The sequence below is a fragment of the Macaca nemestrina genome, chromosome 1 (assembly GCF_043159975.1).
Source record: "Macaca nemestrina isolate mMacNem1 chromosome 1, mMacNem.hap1, whole genome shotgun sequence".
In the NCBI taxonomy this organism is placed as follows: Eukaryota; Metazoa; Chordata; class Mammalia; order Primates; family Cercopithecidae; genus Macaca; species Macaca nemestrina.
In genome coordinates this window covers 75,669,688-75,695,218 of record NC_092125.1, presented here as the reverse complement: position 1 = coordinate 75,695,218, position 25,531 = coordinate 75,669,688, and the positions used below count along the sequence as shown (strand labels likewise).

The 25,531-nt window shown below is 36.3% G+C and overlaps 1 protein-coding gene across 19 annotated transcripts in view; it reads left to right on the top strand.

Moving 5' to 3' along the window:
* LOC105493512 (G-patch domain containing 2) overlaps window positions 1-25,531 on the top strand; it is a 203,792-nt gene that overhangs the window by 95,229 nt on the left and 83,032 nt on the right. For 11 of the 19 annotated variants that reach the window (XR_011614256.1, XR_011614257.1, XR_011614267.1 and 8 more), the window contains exon 6: window positions 19,384-19,451. Coding sequence is in view for 7 of the 19 variants with exons in the window: in XM_011761184.3 (XP_011759486.1) it covers window positions 19,384-19,451 (68 nt within the window). In the remaining 12 variants the exon portion in view is untranslated. Of the gene's footprint in view, window positions 1-14,606; window positions 14,687-19,383; window positions 19,452-23,597; window positions 23,977-25,531 lie in introns of those variants that run through there. The other 8 variants (XR_011614266.1, XR_011614261.1, XR_011614258.1 and 5 more) reach the window with 2 other exon arrangements.

Sequence of the window (25,531 nt, the reverse complement as noted above, 5' to 3'; positions counted from 1 at the left end):
CTTCATGTGATTCTTAGCGTATACAAAAACAGACAGTGTAAGTGATTTGAGGGAGAAAAAGGGAAGGGCAAAGTTAAAAGAAATTTAAAAATTTAAAAACGTTTTTGTAGTCTGAAATCAGTAGAGATGATGAGGTGGAACTATTTCCAGAGTTAGTGGTAGGCTGCTCATTCCCTCATTGCTGGTTTTTAGTTCCAATTCCAAGTACACTGGGGGTTGTTCTCGTAAAACCGGAGTCAGTTGTCTATTCATTCAACAAATATTCTAGGTAGTATTTTAGGTACACAGGATGCATTTTGAACAGTCTTCTTTCTGGCTTTTACTTAAAACAATCTTGTGCATTAACTTGGCCAGGCAGCATTTTGGGAGGCCGAGGCAGGCGGATCGCAAGGTCAGGAGATCGAGACCATCCTGGCTAACACGGTGAAACCCCATCTCTACTAAAAATATAAAAAAAAAAAAATTAGCCAGGCGTGGTGGCGGGCGCCTGTAGTCCCAGCTACTCTGGAAGTTGAGGCAGGAGAATGGCGTGAACCCAGGAAGCGGAGCTTTCAGTGAGCCGGGATCACGTCACTGCACTCCAGCCTGGGCTACAGAGTGAGATTCCGTCTCTAGTAGTAATAATAATAATAATAATAATAATAATAATAGTAATCTTGTACATTAACTTAAAAAGAGAATAAAAACTTCCTTTTTAGACTGTTACCTCAATATCAACTCACCCACTCAACTGAAGTAGAGTAAGTAGTTACTTGGCAAATAGAGGTAACAGTGTAATACAGAGGAATTTATTTTTTCTATTTCGATTAAGTTAAGTGATTGAAACTAAAAACCAGCAACAGTTCCAGGAATGAGTAGTCCTAATAACTAGGTCTGAGTTGAAATGTCAAGCCTGTTGGTAAAGCAGATTGGGACTATAAAATCTATAAAATCTGCTAGGCATAAGAACTAGCATTATTGGGTCCTTACTATGTGCCAGGCATTTTTCCAAGCACTTTATGTGTATTAACTCATGTAATTTTCATAACAGCCCTATAAAGCAGGTTTACTATTATTGACTTTTTACCTGTAAGCAACAGAAGTACTAAATAACTAAATAGCTAGAAAGTGACAAAGCATGAATTTGAACAAGACAGTTGACTTAAACACTCAAACTAATCTCCAATTATTTAGTGCCAAGTTGAGCTAAGTAACTGAGACAGACGTCTGCAGTATCCTGAACTGAATGTAGTTAGTACCTTTACAGCTCATGGTGCAATAAATTTTGTACCCTATCCAACTGTGTGGTCATGTGACATCTGGTCACCCTGTAAGAATTGGGAAAGCGCCAAAAGGATCCAGCTTTAAAGAGGACAATTAATTTTTGCTTAATCCAGGTGGTGGTGAGTGCAGAGGGTACCAGTTGTGAGCTTTTATTATCTTTATATATCTTAAATGTTTTTTTTTTCACAGACTGTAAGTAATTTTATAAATGGAAGAAGGAGTTTAACACAGAATTTCATTTTGAATATGAAAAATGGCCTTATTTTATAGGTGAAAGTTAACTGGACCGTCAAGGCCATGCTCACTAATAAGAAGATGGGCAATTTTTACTTAAAAGCTAATACTTTACTCAGTTGATAATAAGATTAAATTACAGTCTAGTGTTTGATTTGAGAATGAATGTTTGCTAGGATGTTTTTATAGCTGTTCCTAAATCTTCAAAATGTGGGTGGCATAAAGTATGGTCTCTATTTTATAGGAGAGGGCAATTCATTATAAGAACTGTAAGAATCTTTTTATTTTCATTTATTTATTTATTTATTTTTGAGACAGGGTCTCATTCTGTTGACCAGAGTGGAATGCAGTGACGTGATCTTGGCTCACTGCAACCTCCACTTCCTGGGTTCAAGCGATTCTTCTGCCTCAGCCTCCTGAGTAGCTGGGATTACAGGCACCCCCCCACTATGCATGGCTAATTTTTGTGTTTTTAGTAGAGGGGGGTTTTCATCATGTTAGCCAGGCTAGTCTCAAACTCTTGACCTCAGGTGATCCGCCCACCTTGGCCTCCTAAAGTGCTGGGATTACAGGTGTCAGCCACCACGCCCGGCTATAAGAATCTTTTTGATAGATCTTATTTTATATTCATTTAAGTATTTCTATACATCACTAAAAGAGCACAGAGTTTTCTTGCTAATTATATTTGTTATCCCCATTGCTATTTATCAAATCTATATCTATATTCAATAAAAAGGGCTTAATGAAAACCTGTGCACCTAGGATTCTGTTATATATGATTCAGAACAAAGTATCTGGCATGACTTTCATGGAGATACCAATCTCAATATCAAGAGAAAACATAAATACTTAACAAGTGAGTATTGTTCTATTTCATATTTGCCATGTGCCAGACACTGAGCAATGTATGGGAGAAACACAGTTGAGTAAGAGACAGTTCCTAGTCTCTAGATGCTGCTAGTCCTAGTCTGAGAACCACACTTGGACAACCATGGCATGTGGCAGTGATTCTCCAAGTGTGATCTGGAAACCACTGGGGGTCCCTGAGACTCTTCGAGTGGGTCCTCAGGGCCAAAACTGTTTTCATAATACTAAGATATTATTTGTCCTTTTCAACTTTATTTTTTCCCAGCTGTACAGTGGTATTTTCTAGTCTCCAGGAAGTGTGTTCTTGTAGATTCTTGAATTTAAAAATTAGCACAGTTTTAATATCTCATACACTCAATATCAATAGATATAATCTACATAAACAAAAGCTCTTAGTAGTCCTCCATCATTTTTAAGAGTATGAAGTTTGAGAATTGCTGTTATAAAGAAAAGAGCAGGCTGGGTGTGGTGGCTTAATGCCTGTAATTCCAACACTGTGGGAAGCTGGGGCAGACAGATCACTTGAGCTCAGGAGTTCAAGACCAGCCTGGTCAACATGGTGAAACCCCATCTCCCCATCTCTTAAAAAAAAAAAAAAAAAAAATTAGCCAGGTGGGCATGGTGGTATACACCTGCAGTCGCACCTACTCCGGAGGCTGAGGTGGGAGGATCACTTGAACCTGGGAGGTCAAGGCTGCAGTGAGCTATGATGGCACCACTGCACTCCAGCCCGGGTGCCAGAGCGAGACCCTGTCTCCAAAAAACAAAAGATAAGGAAAGAGCACAACTTCTTACAATTAAGGCCAGTGGGACCCTGTTCTGTTCTCTGACCTCACATTGTACCCGTCTTTCCTTCCCCACACAGACTTCCATCCTACTCCTTGATCATGTAAACTCTTCCTTGCTTCCAGGCCTTCATATATCCTACTTCATTTGTCTAGGAATGTTTCATTCCTCCTGCCCTTTGCTTGGCTGCTCCATCTTATCCTTCAGGGGTCAGGTCAACCGGGGTTCCTCTTCCCTACCACCTTCTTATTTATTTCCTTCATTTCATTTTCTAAAATCTGTAGTGTTCTTGTATGTTTGTTTTATTCATTGTGACTCCCTAGAGTAAAATGTCAGTCCCATAAATGCAGGGGCCCTTTCAGTTTTGTTCACCAATACATCTCCTTCTCCTTGCTCAGGATACATAGTCAGGGCCCAATATGTTTTTTGTTGAGTCAATGAACCAGACATTTCTGGACCAAAATAGAGGCTATGCTACTTGTCAGGTAGGTGGCCTTAGCTAAGTTGTTTTAATCTCTCCGAGCCTCATTTGTAAGATTGAGATAATAATTAGAATCTTGCAGAGTTGTGAGCATTAGAAATATTTAATATGCAGCTTCTGAGAGTTTCTGCCACCTAGGAAGTACTCAATCATTGTTTGTTGAAATCAATAGTAATGGATACTATTTACTGAGTACATACTGGGTTAACCACAGAGGACAGAAGAATAAAACAGCGCACCTGCATCTGGAGATGCTCACAGCCCAGTGGAGTGCGCTACTTGAGATTCTGTTTGTGTACCGGTCCAGTGGAGTTGGGTTGCAGTGACATTATGTCCATGTTTCACAGACTGGCTATGTTAGACAATATCCTATTGTTTCAGATTCCATGGTGTGGTTTAATGTTCACAGAACTCATAGTTAATACTGTGAAACAATTCAAGAAATAATTGGTGATTTACAGTTTCTTAATTATATTGATGCATACATGCTCCTCTTTGTAGGTAGCTTCTAGAACGGTTTGTAAGCACATATGACATATCCTGCGATAGTCTCAGAGTATATGCTAGTGCTTGACAGCATCCTTTCTGTCAATGAATTTCTTAACAGTGTGCTACCCAGAAAGATAATTCAGCAATTTGTTTTTCTTTTTTCTTGTATTCTTTTTTCCTCTGTTTTGACCAACTTGTCAAAAATGTTTTAGATGTTCATTAATTATAGTAATGAGCATCTCTTTCATTTTCTATATTTTAAAAATTATGAACTACTCTTTATGCAAAGCACTGAGTAAACATGCCTGTAGTCAGTTGATTCTCTTTGTATTCTCTACTGGTTTTGTGTATGTGTGTATGTGTGTGTGTGTGTGTGTATGTGTGTGTACTATTTCATGAGATTGGTATTAGAGTGGTTTTAATTATGCAGATGGCAGTGTGACTTCAAAAACACCGTATCCAGATTTTTGAAATACTATAGTATTTAACCTGTTTGTGAATTACTTGAAGTATAGACTGAATTTTTATGACTATTGCAAAATGCTAATCAGCTCTCATGAAAAATATTTGTGCTTTTGACTAATTCAGCACATGGTTCAGTGTAGGCAAATGTGCCAGATCCTGGTGGCAATACAACAGTAAATAATATATAGCCTCTGCTTTTGAGAATCATATTATTATAGAGAAGACAAACATATGTGTAATCCTAACACGAGGCAGGCAGTATGTTAAGTGATATAAGAAAGATACAGAGACATATAGGAATTAAAATTGTATAAAGAAATTACCTCTGTTGTGTGTGATCAGAGAAGCCTTCAAAGTTCTGCATTGTTTTGTATAAAATTAAATAAAGTGTGTGTGTGTGTCTGTGTGTGTGCGTGTGTGTGTTTGTGTGTGTGTGTGTAACTGGGCTTGGGAGAAAGTGCGTTCACTTTATTTCTTCCAGCAACTGAATGCCATGTATTCAACTGGTCTGCCTGTTCAAGTTTTCAGGCCCTTAGAATTGGCCAAGAAAAGCAAATCAGCTGTGAAACATTCAATTTAGTGACGATTATTATAGCTAAAATACTTCTCTATTTTGTTTTAACTCATGACCTTTACACTAATTGAAAAGCATTAGAATTATCAGCTTATACAGTCACCAATAATGTCTTTGTGGAAATTATTGAATTAAGTTTTATAATTTAGACTAAGTACCACAGGCTTTAAGAAACTATTTTTAAACAATGAGTGTTTTGTAAACTAGGTATGTATCTGCTCTTCTGAAACAATCACGAGAAAAAAATTATTCGTTTGATTTTTATCAAACCCCACCAAGATGGTTTCAGTTAATTCATGGAAAGAAGTGGTGATGGCCCCAATAAATAAACATCTTTGATGGCACCATTTTTCTGTGTACACACGCCTTCCTTGCTCCCACTCCCACCAACCCTACAAAACTCCTTATTCTTGCTAACATCCTCTGTAACATTTATTGTCATCTTATTATTGAGATTGTACTTTTCATTAGACTGTGAAACAATTAATACAAATAATAATAGCTAATATACACTGATCTATATGCTTTACAAATGATCTCATTTAATTTTTGTAATAAAGCAATCAAATAGGTACTATTATCCACCTCCATTTTGTAGATGAGGAAATTCACAGTCATAACACTGAAACATGGAGACGTTAGTATTTGGACCCAGGCAGTCTGGCTCCATAGCCCAGTTTTCATCTCTATGCTCTTCTATTGAGAACTACTTTATACTGGAGGGAGAAAAAATGATGAAATCCACAAATTTCAGTTTATTTTGTTAAACTTGATGGGTAGCATATTTCATTGTGATCACTGCATTGGATAACGAGAATTACCGCTAGGACTCCATATTACTTTGTAGACTTATTACAAAGGTTATTTCTTTGTCACTGTTGATTTTGTAACCTGTAGATTGAAAGGCATGACATACATTATGTGGTATTTTGCTATGAAACAGCGAGAAAGCTTAAACTAGTATTTAGTACTTTACTATTGTGGATACATTGAAAGATTTTTATCTATTCTAATTTGTAAGGATAATTCCTATATTCATGAATATGTTCTGAAGAGTTGATGTCAGTTTGTAAGTGTGGTGAGCAAAAAGTTAACTCTTGGGTGAGAGAAAATGTAGCTTCTTTATTTACTGCATTTGTTATTTCTCATGAGCTTCTGCCTGTTAGTGCCTGGTGTGGGGAAAGTGGGGAAAGAAGTACATTGGTGGAGGAACAGGAATCTGGGAATTATCTTAGTCTGTTTCGTTTTGCTATGACAAAATACCCAAGACTGAATAATTTATAAAGAAAAGAGGTTTATTTAGCTCACAGTTGTGCACGCTGAGAATTTCAAGGGTACAGCACTGTCTTCAGGTGAGGGCTCTTGTTCTGCATTATAACATGGAGGAGAAGATCAAAGGGGAAACAGACATGTGTGAAGAGGGAAACCTGAGCAATGTCCTGGCTTTATAACAACTTACTCTGGAGGGGACTAATCCATTTCTACAAGAATTAATCTAGTCTTCCAGCAGGAGAACTCACTACCATGCAGAGGGAACCAAACCATTCTTGAGGGATCTCATGACCCAAACACCTCCAACTAGTCCCCACCTCCCAATACCATCATGCCAGGGACCAAATTTCAACATAAGTTTTGGTGGGGACAAACAAACCATATCCAAACCGCAGGAGAAAGTGAAACAGATTTTTCAGTTACAGTTATCTCTGTATAAACTATTTCTTTGGGTAACTCAGCCCCTTTTTAACAAATGCTTGTTCTTGCAGTTGTCCTCTCTCCCTATCTCCTCTCTCCAAGGTGGCACTACAGAGCTTATGTGTCCTGGGGGGGATTATGGGGGAATCTGTTACCTCAGATCCATGCATCATCTCTCTATCCAATCACTATTCTTTGCTTCCTGACCTCTAGCTGGTCTGGACTGAACACTGGCACCACATTCACTTCTGTGAGTCTGGCTCCATTTGGCCTTTGGGGGTATTATTCTGGTACCCATTACTGAAGCCCACAGATTCCAGCCATTTGCCTCGGATCTTCAAGTCCCTGTGCTTTCTTGAATCCAAAGACAGTCCTCACCCACTGGTCCCCTCATTAGGGTACAGAAACTCCTGGATCACCTGTCTCACATACTCAGACCTTGGGGAACCAGCAGCGTTCTCTCAGGCTATCTGTCTGGCCTCCACCTTCCACAAATGCAGCATTTTTACTACTGTGGCCTGTTGGACAAGGTGCCAGTTCAAATGTGGCACCTCTTCTAGACATGTTACTCCCCGACTGTACCTCAGGAAGCAAACATCCCTCAGTCCCCCCATGCTTTTCTGACCTTCCACCTTACTTTATGCAAGAGGCATGGAGATCATTAGAATGTTAGTTTCTGACTTACTCCTCCTACTTCAGCCTAGTTCTCCTTTCCATGCACCAAGGAGTAGGAAGGGGCAGAATGCCTCAGGTCCTAGTCATAGGCAGAAGGGTTTCCCTCATCCTGCTGTGTGTAGAAGAAACCACGTGCAAGCTCTTGACATAGGATCCAGAAAGCAATAAAGAAGTAAAGGTAAAAATATGGAAATTCAATACATGAAAACATCTTGTTTGTGTCTTTTTATTTTTACTTGGCCACCCTTGACAGAGTCTGATGATGTCTATTAGTCACGAAAATCTAGCTTAATTTTTAAAGACTTGAGCATAGAGATTATTTTATAGGATGAACAATATTCTTAGATTTCTGAACCTTTGTTACCTATCCAACCATTATTTCCTATGAACTTCTAGTCAGGTTTATTTTCTCATTTCCAATATATATACCCTTTTGATTCAAAACTTGTTTATGCATATAGTCACCCCTCCTTCCGTTGGCTTAGAGCCTAGCCAGCTCTAACACTCAGCATAAGTCTCATCTCCAAAAACCACATTTGCTAATTTGGGCTTTAATGCTTTTTTTTTTTTTTTTTTTAAAAACTTCTGTTGCAGTTATAACTAAATGCACACAGTTTAGTAGTTGTTTAATCTTTAGATGGTTTTATGTTTTAAGTCTGCAACATATTAGTTAGTAGGGTTGATACTGTGCAATTCATTAGAATCTTCCATATAGCACCCGAGTGCTGGGCATATGAAGAAGTTGTTTACAGTCTCCTCTCTTATTAGTGAATTCCTGGTCCACCAAATGACACGTTGTTTTCAAGGACTAAATGTAGAATTTAATGGATGTAATTGGCTTCATTATTATTAATTACGAATTGAGCTTGGTGTACATAATAAGGTAGCCATATAATGATGGGTTGTTGTATTTTGTTTCCCCCCTGACATAGAAAGGCACTTGGTGGCTTGGTTACCCTGATAAAAGATGCCATGATGGAAACCTTTGATTCTTTTGGTCTTTAACTCCTAGTCAAAAAAAAAAAAAATTGATGTTATTGGCCGTATCCCAGGTACCATGAAGTACAAAGAAGGGCACAAGGCACATGCCAACTGAGTTAGTCACTTGAACTTTCCTTAGAAACTTCACCACCTGGTGACTACACATACCTCTTATTGTCCAGAACGCACCTCACGGGAAGTGAGTTATCTCTGGCTGCCTGACTGACTTTATAAACCAGTGCTTTCCAACCTTTTTGACACCAGGGACTGGTTTCCTGGAAGACAGTTTTCCCACAAACTGGGGGTAGGGGGATGGTTTGGGGATGAGTCAAGCACATTACATTTATTGTGCACTGTATGTCTATTATTAATACATTGTAATACATAATGAAATAATTATATCATTATTACATTGCAATACATAATGAAAAACTTCTACAACTCATCATAATGTAGAATTAGTGGGAGCACTCAGTTTGTTTTCCTGAAACTAGACAGTTCCCTCTGGGGCCGATGGGACACAGTGACAGATCATCAGGCGTTAGATTCTCATAAGGAACACACAACCTTGATCCCTTGCATGCACAATTCAAATGGGATCACATTCCTATGAGAATTAAATGCCACCACTGATCTAACAGGAGGCAGGGCTCAGGTGCTAATGTGAGCAGTGGGGAGCAGCTGTGAATACAGATGAAGCTTTGCTTGCTCATCTGCTGTTCACCTTCTGCTGTGTGGCCTGGTTGCGGTCCCTTGCTATAAACAACCAGACTTGGGATAGACATTTACTTCTATCAAGGTAAAGCTATTAACTATTTTAAAAATGTGAGAGTCTGGCTGTGGTTATTTACTTAAAATAGATATTGACCCAAAAATGTTAAAAGTTTTAGGTTACTTGGGATTTTTGTTGTCGTTTATTGAGCATGTAATATGCTAAGATTATACTTACACTGCTATTCGTTAACTAATATTTGACCTCTTTTTAATTATCTCATTCACTCATTTATTCATACCGCAAATAGTTTGCAATATGTTGTACATTTGTACTTTTTCCCTCCCCCATCAAATCATGATTACATACTTTTTTTTTTAGCTGTGGAAATTTTTAGTGCAATTAACAGTATAATAAGGTCTTGAACTGCATCAAATAAGATTGAATGATTGAATGATTGCCTGCGTGTTTGCTTTAGAACAGCTTGTACAGAGCAATATTTTAAGTGTTTTATTTGCTAAATATAAACCATATTAAGTTGTCAGTTTAGAAGTGTTGAGACTATCAGCATTTTTCTTATAAATTACCATTTGTCCTTGAGATTCTTAGAAATACATTTTTAATTATGAAAACCAGCTGTAATTTTTTCCCTTGATGTACATTAAGGTTTTATGCAACACCACTATCAGGTTAAGAAGAAATTGACTAGTTTATAAAAACAGTTTGAAAAATAGTAGAAATAATACCCAGTTCAAAAAGTATGCACAATGGATGATGTGACACATTGTTGAATAATGTGGAAAGAAAATAAATTTTAGCTGCCAAAATGTTGATCATGTGATTTTGAGTACTGAAATAATTTAAGTAGTTTATAAGCAAGCACTTAAAAGTTTTCCTAGTCTGCTTATATTCTTAAATAAATTTTTAAAATGTGCCTGTAGAATTTTTTTCAAAAAGCTGTATTAATAATGTGTTACGTCCTCAAACATGTTTGCTGAATCTCATCATTATCTTCACAACCGTATTGCCCTCTGACCTCTTCTGCTACCCCCCAAAAAATTAAAAAGAAGACAATTAATTTTACATGTATTGAGCTTCAACATGCATAATTCTCCCTAGGAATGAACTATTGAGATCTCTTTTGTTTTTAAGTCTTATCCTCTGTATAATAGGCTGTATATAACCTAAGCAACAAGGAGAAAATACTTTCTGGCTTTTATTTTCTATACGTGGTTTTTTTTTTTTTTTTTTTAACCTTTGGTAAAATAGTGGGAAATAGGAATGAAGACTTTAAACATAAAATAGAACGTTTATTCATTGTATGAAATTCTTTAAAATAGTTGAACATTACTTTTAAAGAATGACTTAAATGTCTAGAGAGATAAAAAAAAGATTTTTATAAACAAATTCCTTGGCAGCAACTACCTTATGTGCTATATATTTCAGGATAATAATAAGGGCTTACTGCAGGTCAGTGTGTCATATCCCAGTGGTGTCTAGTGAGATGGAGGGTTATCTTATATGTCAGCTAGATAACCCTCTGAACCATTCTGAGCAGGCAAGATAATGGGACTGAATTCTGAAATGAAGGTTGAAATATATTGGAATATTGTTACATGTGAGAACAATAACTTTTTAAAATAAACGTAGTCACCTTTTGACATCATTAGATATATTTGCTAATAATTTTTAATAGAGTATATTCAGGTGAATAGATTGGGTAAAGGATGAAGTGAATCAAATATATGATTATATGTTTAAATAGATAAATACAAATTACAAATTTTCCCACACACGGGAAGCTTTATTATTAGGAAGCTGCTGAGCAAAAACTGAAATATTTTTTTCTTCTCTATTATGAATACTGAATGGACATTTCCTAATACAAGCAAGGTTTTGCCTTCTTGACTGCTATTTCATTTTAAATATAAAATTACTCCCTCCCAAACATAGGAGCAACGATGTAGAAATTTTTTAAATTGCTTTAGATTACTATGTTTCCAGGATAGTATTTTCATAAACCATTACATAAAATATTAATCTCTTTTCTTAAAATTAAAAATTCTTTCAAGTTTTTAGATTCAGTCTTCTTTGTGTTTGCCTCCAAAGTCAGTTTGCCAATCCTAAATATAAACTTAATTTTGAGAAGTCGTATGTGTGTGTGTATTGAATGAGTCCCCAAAACTATTTGTTTTTAAATGCAGATGTGAGTCGCTTTGATATGAATTAAGAAAATCCACATTTAGATTATCATGGTATATAAATTAGAATTTTAGAAGATATATAGATTGCCAATATAATCCAAGCGTATAGCAGTGGGATGAAATGATAAAAGTTTTTTACACCATCTTACATACAATTTTGTTTATTACTTTGTGATTTATTCATAAAAGAAGATCTTTATGCACAGTGGATTTTACGTAAACATACGTGGATACATCCTTATTTTCTTGACACTTGTAATATTGCAAGCTTCATAAATGAGGGATTTAGGAAGCCTTTGGTCAGCCAGTAGAGGCCACTCACAGCTTGTTACTAAAACTGGATGGCAAAGCAAAACTCTTTACTATCAGTATTGGGCATCATTCTGATCGGTTAATTTTTAGTTCCTTACTTAACAAAAATAGTATTACGATGGAGTGGTATGAAAAAAGTTGTTGCTATATTTGTTTTTGAATTATGTAGTGATTAATCTTTTCTGTGAAAGCATTTAGATTTTTCATTAGTAGTGTATACCAGAAATGAGAATTCATGTATTTAATAATTAGATGTATTATTATTCTAATAGACCAATAATTCTAAATTCTTAATTATCAATGCAGACTGGCTTTAACTAGGAAAAAATTGTTTAAAATGAAGATTTAAAACAATGACATTGTTTAGTTTTATGTTAAAAACGTAATTGCTAATGTCATACATACAACTATATGTGTATGTATATATTTCTAAACTTTAGTGTAATTTTCATTCTGTCATTTCATAGAGAACTATATGTGCTGCTCTTAAAAATACAGTAAGATCACTTTGAAACTAGCTGAAGTCTATGTCTTTATTCACTACTTAATGCAATGCTGTCAGCTGTAAGGTTAGCATCTTCCCTGCAACACACATACGGATTCCTCTAGGAAGGCTAATCCTCAATAGAAAGGCAAGCCTTGTACTTCTCTGTGGTTTATTTCTGGCTGTTTTTGTTTTTTTTTTTTTTTTTTTTTTTAACAAAACCTTTCTGGTTTAAAGATGTAATCACGTATTTAGATTTATATCTGCTTTCAAAGGAAAAATAGCGTAAGTTATCTAATTTTCCCCAAGTTCTTTCACATATTCTCATCGTGGAGTGTTTACTCCCCTCTACTACACTTTGTAAATGTTATCCTTCTTTTGCTGTAATGATTAATAGGGGAGCCATTTGTTATTCTTGTTAGTCCTTCTATAATATGTGCTGGTAACCCTGTTAAGTGCTGCCAAGCCCTGCATTGCATATACTTAAAATAGCCCACATGCTACCCAGAAGTTACAGGCAAGGTCTAGATTATCCTTGGCTGAAGATTTTCCTAGAGTGTATTCTAGATTCAGGCCATCATTCAGGCCATCATCTCCTGGGACAAATCCCCAAATACAGAAAACACTGGTTTTGATGTGTGGTTTTTTGTTTTTGTTTTTGTTTTTTGTTTGTTGTTGTTGTTGTTGTTGTTGTTTTGCAGTCTCCCTGTAGGGGAAAAAGTACTAGGTGGTAAATTGGACAATTTTGATTCAAAGTTAGCTTATTCAGTCCCTATCATCTAGGGCATGTGCCCTCAACTCTGTGAGTGTTAGTTTCTTCACTATTATTTGAGAATAATGATGTTTCTTCACTCTAGGCACATTGTTTATGAAAAGCAAGCCATAAAGCAGGCTATAAAGAACAGGAGTGACTGGACACCATAGCTCATGCCCGTAATCCCAGTACTTGGGGAGGCTGAAGTGGGAAGATTACTTGAGGCTGGAAGTTCAAGACCAGTGCACCAAACATAGGAGGGCCCCAGCTCTATACAAAATTCTAAAAAAGTAACTGGGCATGGTGGTACGTACCTGTAGTCCTAGCTGCTCCAGCAGCTGAGGCAGGGGAATTGCTTGAGCCCAGGAGTTTGAGGGTGCAGTGAGCTGTCATTAAGCTATGAGTTGTGAGTATTCCTGCTTGGGCAACAGAATGAGACCTTGTCTCAAATAAGTAAATACACTTAATTTAAACAAATAAAAATAGGGATATTATTATTAATGACAATAGAAATATTTCTAATTATATTAATTTTTGATATATCTTTTGTGCTCATTATTACACATTCTTTGTCAGTTTGTTCATGCTTAAGTCCTACCAAGAAAGATTTAAAATTGCATTGTAAAAACGTAACAAACGATACAGAATTTTTATTTTAACCTTGACTAACAGGTAAAAATAATCAGTTTCACCCACTATACTATAATTTAGATAACATGAAGGCTATGAATAGTCCATACTATATAGGTCCTAGTTCAAAGTCTTTTCCTAAAAGTCATACAGTGTGAGCTCTGCTAATAAGAGCAAGATTGCTTGTGAATATTGGTATTTTAAAAGATATGAATGATAGGAACCTGGTATGACTTTTTGTACCATTATTAGATTTTATAAAATTCCAAACTTTGAGGCATTTTCTCCGTTGGAAAACTGAGTTATATTGTATAACCTTAGTGATTTTCTACAACAGTTTTGAACACTCCTGTAATTCAATTGTCTTCAGGAATGGATCATCTTCCTTCCTGAATTTCTTTCTAGGAGGACATTGTCTGAAACTAAAACATCTGGTAGGCAAGGATTTCTAGTGACTTCTCCCTAGCATTAGACACATTACCAGGCATACATTAGATGTTCATTTTTATGGCATATATTTCATATGCACCAATTTGTTCATTTCTTGTAGCCAGTGATGAGGATTTTTCCTGGCCTGCCATATAAATACATTTTTACTTTAATAGAAATCTAGACAGATAAAGGTGAAATATGAATTATTATGTGAATTATATTTACTAATATTTTTCAGTTTAAAAAAAAAAATCAAAACAACCCTTGGAATTAGAGGAGCTCCATAACTTCACTTTTATCAAGACATCAAAAAGATTAGTTCAATGTAACAATATAACTAAAATCACCCAACTGAAAGGGAACACGTATCACTTATTATATGATAAGGTTAAGCATAATTTTATATGTGTGTTAGGTTACTAGTTGAATTGTACCAAGTAAGCAGTACTGGATTTAGAATAAGAAGCTCTCGGTGGCTGCATAAGGTGCTAGATCACATTGGCAAGTAAGTAAGGATCAGCTTAGGGAAAGCCTTGCATGCATATCTCATTAGTTTTCATTTTACTTTCAGTGTAGAGCCATGGATGGCTGTGGAATGAGAAAGTTGACATGTGAAAAGCAGCAATTTAGAAAGTTGAATTTGGCACATTGGTAAGATGGATTGGAGCAGGGGGAGATAAATTGCATGCAACTCCCTTCTTAGAGGTGATTTTTTATTCCTCTTTATTCCTCTTAAATCAGATAACTACTTTGTTTCCTTTTAATCTTATAACTGATATCCAATTTATGCTCCTTGAATTATCACTTTTTGTATTTTCTTTAAAAGGAATTCTAAAGTAATTTTTACATTTTTGTATGTTGCTTTAAAAGTAATTTTAATGTTATTTCCTTGAATATGTTTCTCATCCCCAAACGGATTGTGCTTTTTGTGATTTGTGACTATTCTGTAATAAGAATAGATGATACAATGAAATATTTTATTCATTCCTCCAACTATTGTAACAGAACTTTTAAAACACCAATAAAAAACAAAAGTGCGCTCATTTGAAATGCTTTCGAAGAATCTTCCTTTATTCTTCTATATGGAGATAAATATTCAACACATTTATTTCAATGTCTATTAATTAAAATGAATTACTGTAAAACATTTAGAATATTATTTTACTTAAAAGTCTTGTTTCTTTCTTCAAAGAAGTTGAGTCAAATTAATAATTGACGTAAGAAAAACCAGAAACCTCTGGGTCTTGACAAACTGGCCCGGAGCCTGAGGCAGTGCCTCTTGACAGCCTGGAGACCAGGCATATTAGATTGACCAGTCTTCACAAAATGGAAAGGCCTTCTTTTGAATGGCAGCTTGCCAACATAAGTGTTTGTCAGTGTGGGCACTGAAGCAGAGTAGAATTTGGAAGGCAAATAAAATATAGTTGAAAAGCAGAGCAAAATTGAAGGGGACCCGCTGTACTAGAAGGAGAGAAGAAAGGATGATGGTTTCTTGTTCTTACATGTGGACATGAAAAGAAACTTCATTAATTTACAGAAGGAATCTTAATCATTGGGAATATAAGTAAGATATCATCCGTATTGAATGGCCTCTGTATTAATCTTACAAGACTCTTGTGTCTCAGAGAAATTTACCTGATTTGTAAAGTTATTTGTTTGGTTACGTAATTGTGAAAGAATAGTATGGCATGCATTGGATTTGATAATGACACAATTAAATGAAAATGAGACATAAAACCAACTTTTTATCTTTTAAGTAAAATCATGAAATTGGTGTCAATACATCAGGGACAAAAAGAATAAGAAATTGCTTTTAATATAATTTAATAATATAATTTAATAATAACTTTGAGAGAACAGATATTTTGTCATTGATAATTGATCATTTAGCAGAATTTCCAATATATTGGTGCATATTGACCTCCTGAATCGATAGTGGTACTTGTACAACTGTTGTTAAATTTTCGTCTCTTGCTACTACATTCTTATTTCCTGAGATTGATAATATTTAAACAACAGCAAAATCTATGACCCATGTGATCTTTTAGAATTAGGACACAAAAGTTATGTTATCTAGAAACCATCAACTCTTTTCTAACTTTCAGTTTACTTCTTAAGACTTTGTGTGATAAGCATCTAATAAAAAGAAATATATCTCCTTTATTTCGAATTGTAGTCATTATTTATGTAGTAATATTTAACAAATGAATCATAAGAATTCAGGGCATGTAATGTAATGTCTAAGGTTATCAACACTAAATATTGGCTAATTACATAAATGATTGTCTCCAGGGTTTTGTCAATTATAAGAATTGGATTGTGAAGATACTGTTTCTCATAAAGAACAGAATACCTGTTTCCTACCTAATCTTATGGAATTCTTATGGAATAAAATGTATTTTTCTCACTAATAAACTTTACTATGTGAATATTTTATTAGATGTTTAAAGTGAAACAACTTCTTAAAATTTGTGATTTCTAAGACAGTTCTGAAATCACTAGAAAGCATATGGTTTGAAGAAGAAAACAGTCACCATACTTAATTGTATGCTAGAATTTAATACTTTGATCTCATGTTTAAAACTGCTTCTTTAATTTTTGTAAAGATTATTTTCTATCTTGAATAAATGATGAAACTTTTAGAAAGAATTCTTTAAGTATGTTCCTTGAAGTTTGATAGTATTTTGAAGTATTCTCCTAATAATCAGATTAAACATGTTTTAAAGTTTAAAATTCACTAAAACTTCAGTACAACACTGCTTTCCACAAGCTGAATTCTATATTAAAGATATTATTCTCAAATTTTAGGTAAGTGTGTCTAGTTGCCACGGTAGCAAAAGGTTCCCATTGTAAGAACATTTTGCTCCTGAGACAGACCACTGACATTGACCCTGAAGAGATCATCATATGTTGCTTTATTTCATTAAAAAAAGTAAATTTCTAAACTATGCCTATTTTTGCATATCTTTAAAAGTAAAACAAAAATTTAGTTAAAATAACAATAAAGGATAGTCACCTCTGTCTTTTTAAAGGGATCATGTAGTAGGTAAATATGTAAAATCATTTAAATATCTACACTTGAAACTGTAAATCTTTTGTGGGTTACTTGCTGCAATTGAATTGAGCTTACAGTTTTTTAATACATATATATGATTGCTGAGAAATACCTAGTATGATTATTTCTGACTAGATTGAAAGCTTACATTTGTATTATGGTATAAATTAGCTATAAATTCTGTTTTATTGTATTCAGTTGCTTTGTTTTCATCAGGCAATTTATCACATGGGTGTATGTGAAATTTCTTTATTTATTAAATTTCAGATTATGTATTTCAAACCAGAGCAAGACTTAAACATTTTTCCATAAGTATAGCTTCAGGTAAACAAGCAATTTTAGTCCTGAAAATAGCTTCTGCTTCTGTCAACACGTTGTTTATTTTTTCTCTGAGATAAAAAGTTTAGTTTTCTGATATTTGTACCGAGATAAAGTCAGTAAACAAGATTAATATAGTGTGGAAAAGGTTGTCAGCAGCCTTGGCAAAGGAAATAAGTTGCCTGTACATAGAACATACTGTAAACTGAATAAAAGTGTCAGGTCCACCATGAGATAATGTGATCATGAACCTCTAACAAAGCATGACATAGGCACAGTCGGCTTTTCTCATAGCCACAGTGTAGAAAATGGATTATGGTATTCCAGGGATACCCACTGGAATAGCATGAAAACCTCATTTTGAGATGAATGCAGGATGCAGTCCTGGAGTTGAGCCACATGTTTACCTGTGGTGCTCAAACCATAGGGTTATTAATGTCATCATCTGTGCACATTTGCAGTATTTGCATTTCTTGGAATTTCTGAGTATATGCTGGCATTCTTGTAACCCAAGTGATACGAGAAGAAATAAGGTTTTGAAAATGTTAGGGTGTTCTCTAAGAGGAATTTTATTGCTGTCTCATGCTTTCCCCCCCATCCTATATAAATGGCACTTCTATAATTACGGAAGGTTTTTTTTGTTGTTGTTAAAATGGAACATAACTTAAAGCCTTTTGCTGTAAATGTATGCCTTGTCAATTGTGATTGATAGATTCATTCTTGCGCAGTGCTATGTTCCTTTTGAGAACCATCTATATAAGAAAGTTGTGAAATTCTAAAAAAAAAAAAAATAGGAGTAGCTTACTTCAGATTTTAAATTTTATTTAGAAATAAAGGAGTGAAAATATTTTTCTCTTAGATGAAATTGTATTTTGTACTATGTAAGTACACAGATGACTCCTATCTTCTCCGGGAAACTATGAAAAGGGTTGCTCACCACTTCCTTGATCTAAGTTTTTGTATATATTTAAATGTATGTGTTATAATACATGTTATTTATATTTAGGATCTAGCTACAAATACATTGGTCCTCGGAAATATCTGCTTAACACTGATCTAATTAAACTTTTTTTTTTTTTAACATAATAAGTCACTGGTCTGTGTTTTTTAAAAGGATATTTACACTATTGTAAATAGTCTTTTTTTAATTTTTTTATTATTATTATTATTTTGAGACAGAGTCTTGCTCTGTCACCCAGGCTGGAGTGCAGTGCGCAAGCGATTCTGCTGCCTCAGCCTCCCGAGTAGCTGGGATTACAGGTGCGTGCCACCATGCCTGGCTAAATTTTGCATTTTTAGTAGAGACGGGGTTTCACCATGTTGGCCAGGCTGGTCTCAAACTCCTGACCTCAGGTGATCTGCCCACCTTAGCCTCCCAAAGTGCTGGGATTGCAGGCGTGAGCCACTGTGCCTGGCCAAGATTTTTTTAAAATAGTTTTAAAAATCTAGGAGAGGGGTCGGGCGCCGTGGCTCACGCCTATAATCCCAACACTTTGGGAGGCCGAGGCGGGCCGACCACGAGGTCAGGAGATCAATACTATCCTGGCTAACATGGTGAAACCCCGTCTCTACTAAAAACACAAAAAATTAGCCGGGCATGGTGGCGGGCGCCTGTAGTCCCAGCTATTGGGGAGGCTGAAGCAGGAGAATGGCGTGAACTCGGGAGGCGGAGCTTGCAGTGAGCCGAGATTGGGCCACTGCACTGTATCCTGGGAGACAGAGCAAGACTCCATCTCAAAAAAAAAAAAAAAAAAAAAAAAAAAATCTAGCAGAGGAAATACACTAGACCAAAACAAGTAGAGTATTCTTACCAGGAATTAAATTATACTTTTTATCCACGCAATGTTGTTAGAGATTTGAAAATCTTGTATTCTCCATTTTAGAGTGATGTCCTCAAATTGATATATCACTATTATCCATGGTCGTTTTATATACAAATCTCAAATTTATTTTTTCTTTTTAAATTTCCCTGTAGGTACCCACTCCTGGCCCAGTGGGTAACAAGAGAATGGTTCATTTTTCTCCAGATTCTCATCACCATGAGTGAGTACTCAATGTGTTTATATAACCTTATTGAAGTATTCTACTTAGCTCTTTGGGGAAATTATTAGCTACTACTAGTAAAGCTGGTTTAATTTGTACTTTTTAAAAAGAGTAAGTATAATTTACCATTGGTAATAATGTAAGAACAATTTAAATGAAAACCATGACAAAACTTAAATGGGGATTTTTAAATATAGTTATTCTGTTATTTGTGATAGTATTTGAAATTCATGCATTATTGAAATGTATGTATTATCTTTAAAAATTTAAATTTTCATTACATTGAGTAGCATCAAGCTTTCCTACTCCTCCATCCTTATTCTCTATCCCAACCCTTCTAAAATACTAAAATGAAGAGTACTAAGCCAGGCATGGTGGCTCATGCCCGTAATCCCAGCACTTTGGGAGGCTGAGGAGGGCAGATCACCTGAGGCCAGGAGTTTGAGACCAGCCTGGCCAACATGGCGAAACCCATCTTTACTAAAAATACAAAAATTATCCGGGCGTGGTGGCACATGCCTGTAATCCCAGCTACTCAGGAGCTGAGGAAGGAGAATCGCTTGAACCCAGGAGGCAGAGGTTGCAGCGAGCTGAGATCATGCCTCTGTACTCCAGCTTCGGCAGCAGAGCGAGACTCCATCACAGAGGGAAAAAAAAAAAAAAAAAAAAAGAGTAAAAGACTGTTTTGTGGTTTTTTTTGTGGGGGAGCCAAGCGTGGTGGCTCAGGGCTGTAATCTCAGCACTTTGGGAGGGCAAGATGGGCAGATCACCTGAGATCAGGAGTTCGAGACCAGCCCGGACAACATATCGTGAAACCGTCTCTACTAAAAATACAAAAATCAGCTGGTTGTGGTGGTGCATGCCTGTAGTCCCAGCTACTTGGCAAGTTGAGACAGGAGACTCACTTGAACCTGGGAGGCAGAGGTTGCAGTGAGCAGAAGCATTCCAGCCTGGAAAACAGGGCAAGACTCCCATCTCTCAAAAAAAAAAAAAAGTACTTCTCTACTTCCTGCTACTGCCAAGCATTTGGTAATAATATAAAGAGCTGTGAAACAACCAGAATGTATTTCCGTTTTGCAACAAAAGGAAGAGACTACTTACTAGATAATTTTTAAAAACTAGGTAGTTGTAGCTTTGACTTTGGTAAATTATTGCTTGAATTTCCACGGGTTAATTCTATCTGTAAATACATCTTTGTTGGAAAAGCTTAACTTGTTGTGTATTTTAGATCAATACCATATATCTCCTGCAAATTTGATTGAACTTTTAAAAAGGCCATAAAGTATGGGAAGACATGAATTAATTATTGAATAAATTTTTTGTGGCAAGCAAACATATTAGGATCCATTAGTTTCTATTTTTTAAAATCACTACTTAACAAATATAAAATAGAGATTATTGTTCAGATGTAGCAAAATGATATAATAATCTTATAGTGGCCTATAAATTCAAAGTGCATGCATAGACTATAGAATTGTGGAGAAGGTAGGCTATTTCTTTTTTTTTTTTTTCCTTGAGACAAAGTCTCGTTCTTGTCGCCCAGGCTGGAGTGCAGTGGCGCAATCTCGGCTAACTGCAACCTCTGCCTCCCAGGTTCAAGCGATTCTTCTGCATCAGCCTCTTGAGTATCTGGGACTACAGGCGCGTGCCACCACACCCGGCTAATTTTTGTATTTTTAGTAGAGACCGGGTTTCCCCATGTTGGCCAGGCTGGTCTCGAACCCCTGACCTCAGGCCTTCCGCCTGCCTCAGCCTCCCAAAGTGCTGTGAATACGGGTATGAGCCACTACACCTGGCCTAAGGTAGGCTATTTCAACAAAAGTTCTCATTCAGGAAATGAGATACTTAATACTCAGCATGCCACAACGCATGTATCCAGTTTGGCAAGCAATTCTCTCTCTCCTCTCTTGGAGAACCTAACTTGTTATTCTTCCTCTGAAGACCTCAGCTGATATGTTCATTGCAGCAGATGCCTTAAAGGGTACTGCACAGTTTTATCAGCCCATTTCTTGTTGGTGAAAGTAAGAGGTTTGTCATCTGCCTAAGGAACTAAGCAGTCACAGACTCTTGTTGACCAAGTTGTTTATTTCAGCACTAGCATTTCATCAAAAATACAGTGGTTTCTGTTGTGTTTGTTCTTACAGTTTCACGCCAGCAAATGCTGCTGGCCTCCATGATCTTCCTCTCCTCTTAGTCTCCTTAGTTTAATGGCTTCTGCCCTGAGGCAGGTCAAAGCCATGGCCTCCAGCAAGTAGGTATAGGTCTTCAGGAAGTCTTTGTCAGCAGGCTCATGCTTTTTGTCAGAGAAATCCTACAGGGAGGTATTCAGGAAGATCTAGACTAGAGTCATTTTGCTTGTTAACTCTAGCTTCCATGCCACTGCCTGTTTCCGTTTAGGGGTTCCAAACATGGTTTCCCCAGCTGCAATTGCCTGATTATAAGACTTTAATTCAATTTAGATTATATTTTATTTATTTATTTATTTTTTTAGACAGGGTCTTGCTCTGTTGCTCAGGCTGGAGTGCAGTGGTGCAGTCACTATCATGGCTCACTGCAGCCTCAACCTCCCAGGCTCAAGTGATCCTCTGGCCTCAACTCCACAAGTAGCTGGGACCACAAGCATGGGCCACCATGCCTGGCTAATTTTTCTCTTTTTTTTGATAGACATGTGGTCTCACCGTGTTGCCCAGGCTAGTCATGAACTCCTGGGCTCAAGCAATCATACCACCTCCACCTCTACCTCCCAAAGCGTTGAGATTACAGCTGTGAGCCCCCATGCTTGGCCTTGATAATGTTTTATAGGCTTATTTAGTAAGTCTGTATTTTCATCCCTTTCTTCAGGCCCATCCCTTACCTATGTAGAGGCAATGAGGAGGAGGTCCCTTACAGATCCCACTCTTGACAAGGAGAAGCCACAGGACACCACATCATGGGAATTTTCTTTTACGCAAATAAATAAGTATACAGGCAATGTTGTGTAGACACAAACACACACAGACTTCCAGTTAAGTTACATAGGTTGATGCCCTCCTAGGGACTGGCCTGCCTGTCTGCTTTAAAACTGACTCCATTTTACTTCAGCTTGTCTCTTTTATTGCTCTAGGAGAAAAGCCCAATATCTGAAATGTTCCCATCAGCTCCTTTAACAGAAGAAAGTATATGGCCAGTATCCACTCTGGCCAGAGAGTTTTAGTTATATGGTTCCCCAACTTCCTAGCTGGAATAAATGATTCTATACTCCCTATTAACCTTCTTCCATTCCTCCTTCTCCCTGAGTTAGATACATGAAACTGACTCTTATTATCAAATTCACCATCTCATAGTACAAAAACTAAGGTGCTCATACCCTCAGGATATACAAATAATTTCTAGCAGAATCACCAGTAGTTTTAAGGGAGTCAATTTTCAAATCCCTTGCTTCCATTTATAAACGTCTTTCCTGAAAATTATCAGCCCCGGTTATTTTGCTGGTTCTTACTTTTCCCAGTGCCTTTCTTCTTCCTTAGGGAAAAAAGACACCCCTACCAATCCTAATCTTTGGTGCACACTATAAAATCTTTCCGGGCTCTAAACAGAGATATTTCAAATATTGTGCTGGTATTAATGTTGAGGGATTGGATTTAATGAATAAATCACAAAGCATTTTGCTATTTAGGTATACAGTTTCTAATTTTATTTCATGTTTACTTTATTTTATTTATTTTTTCTTTTGACATGGATTCTCACTCTGTCACCCAGGCTGGAGTGCAGTGGCATGATCTCAGCTCACTGCAACCTCCGCCTTCCAGTTCAAACGATTCTCCTGCCTCAGCCTCCAGAGTAACTGTGACTACAGGTGTGCGCCACCACGCCCAGATAATTATTTTTTGGATTTTTTTGGTAAAGACAGGGTTTCACTGTGTTGGCCAGGCTGGTCTCGAATTCCTGACTGCAGGAGAGTTGCCCGCCTCAGCCTCCCTGAGTGCTGGGATTACAGATGTAAGCCACTGTACCCGGCCTCTAATTCTTTTTTTTCAGCAACTGCTAGATTATTAAAAATATTTCTTAACCTAGAAGTCGTTTTGTGACTTTGGGCATAAAATTCCAAAAGACTTTAAATAATCACGTGACTGTGCTAACCAGGTTCCTTTTATTTCCATTTACCAGTTTGTGTGAACAAGGTTTCTGAGCACTCTATGAAATTAAAAGATGGTAATCGAATTGACACTAAAAGACGTACTCATCAATTAACTAATTTGGCGGGAAAGCTCATTAATGATGCCTTTCTAATAAAATTTTATTTGTTATGTTTACTATTGTTTTATTTTTTGTGTTTGCTGTTACCCAATATATGATTATATATTAAATATATGTTAAACAGGAGTTAAGGAGAAAAATAAACTATGTAAAATTTTCAACTTTTAAAGAAATGTGCATCCTGGTTTGGTTTTTGTTTTAAATAAATGGTGGAGGGTATCAAATCACAGTAATATTTATGTACCAATGTATATATTTCAAAGAGTAGCGTAATGGTTTTATTTTAAATTATCAATATATTGATAATTTATTATCAATTATAATTGATAGAAAATTAAATCCTTGCAAATGTTTAAATTTTTGTTGAAAAATGTTAGATGTCTTCCTAACATTATGTGAGGAGAGTGTTTTCATAACTATTTCAGGCAATACGTATTCAAAAATGGTAAAGACCACTGTTGTATAGCATGTTTTCAGGAAAAAGTAACAGAATGTTCTACAAGTAATGGTTTAAACAAATAGCAGTTTAGTTTACAGGTAGAAACAGAAATCTGGAAGGAGGCAATTTCAGAGCTATTGAGGAAGCAGTAGTACTATCTGCTATAACCTCCTTTAAGGAATCATTGGTGTTTCCCCTCAAATTCCTATCAGCATTCTCTATATCTCCTATTTTTTTCTTGTTTATTTTTACTTGATTGTGGTATTTATTATATTATTATGTGTTATATAATTGTAAAATGCATGTTTTATTCCCACTGAGGGACCAAGAACTTGCCGAGGTTGGAGACTTTGTCTTGTACTTTGAATCTCTTACACTGTACATCACAATGCGTTACAGTCAAATCATAGGCCTCGGTTCAAGATTATCAAGTTCTACTGCTAGCTAGTGATGGAAAGCATCCATGAAGGCACCAACTGAATACTTGTTAAATACAATTGATAATTGGCAGAAGAAGCAAGTACTAGAGCTAGAATGAACCTTAGGTGCTGTCCAGTCCAGTCACTTGAATTTTATAGATGAGAACTTGAGGCTCAGAAAGACTCAGTTCAGAGACTAGCTTGCAGAAGATATAAAACAAACCACCACCAGAAATAAACACTAAAATTGGTCATCACTGGATGATGGGATTGCAGGTTTGTTTTGTATTTTACTAGGAGCAGGTGAGGTAGGGGTACATGTTAGTATCTACCAAACTTTATTTCAGTGGACATGTTACTTTTATATTTAGAGGACAAAAAAGCCAGATGACTCACTCCAGACTGGAATGCAGTGGCACGACCTTGGTGCACTGCAACTTCCGCCTCCCAGGTTCAAGTGATTCTCGTGCCTCAGCCTCCTAAGTAGCTGGGACTATAGGCGTGCACCACCACGCCCAGCCACTTTTTTGTATTTTTAGTAGATATGGGGTTTCACCATGTTACCCAGGCTGGTCTTGAACTCCTGACCTCAAGTGATCCACCCGCCTTCTCCTCCCAAAGTGCTGGGATTATAGGCGTGGGCCATTGCTCCAGGCTGCAGTCTTATTTTTGAAGACAGATACAGAAAATCCTTCCAGAGTGTCATAATATAAAAATCCGATCATTTTAATAAAATAGCACAACAATGTACAAATTGTTTTAAATACCATCTAGTAATTATTTCCTTGAAAAACATATTACTGTATTTAAAGTCCAATCATTAATGTATGATAAGTTTCTTTTAATCAGAAATATGTAGTACAGAGAAATGAAATATTGACTAAGATCAATATTGACTAAGATCAATTAGTATCTAATTTCTCAGTAAAAGTAACCTAAGTTTTGAAATTATATTTTAATTATTCTGTTGACTTTTTAAAGCTACA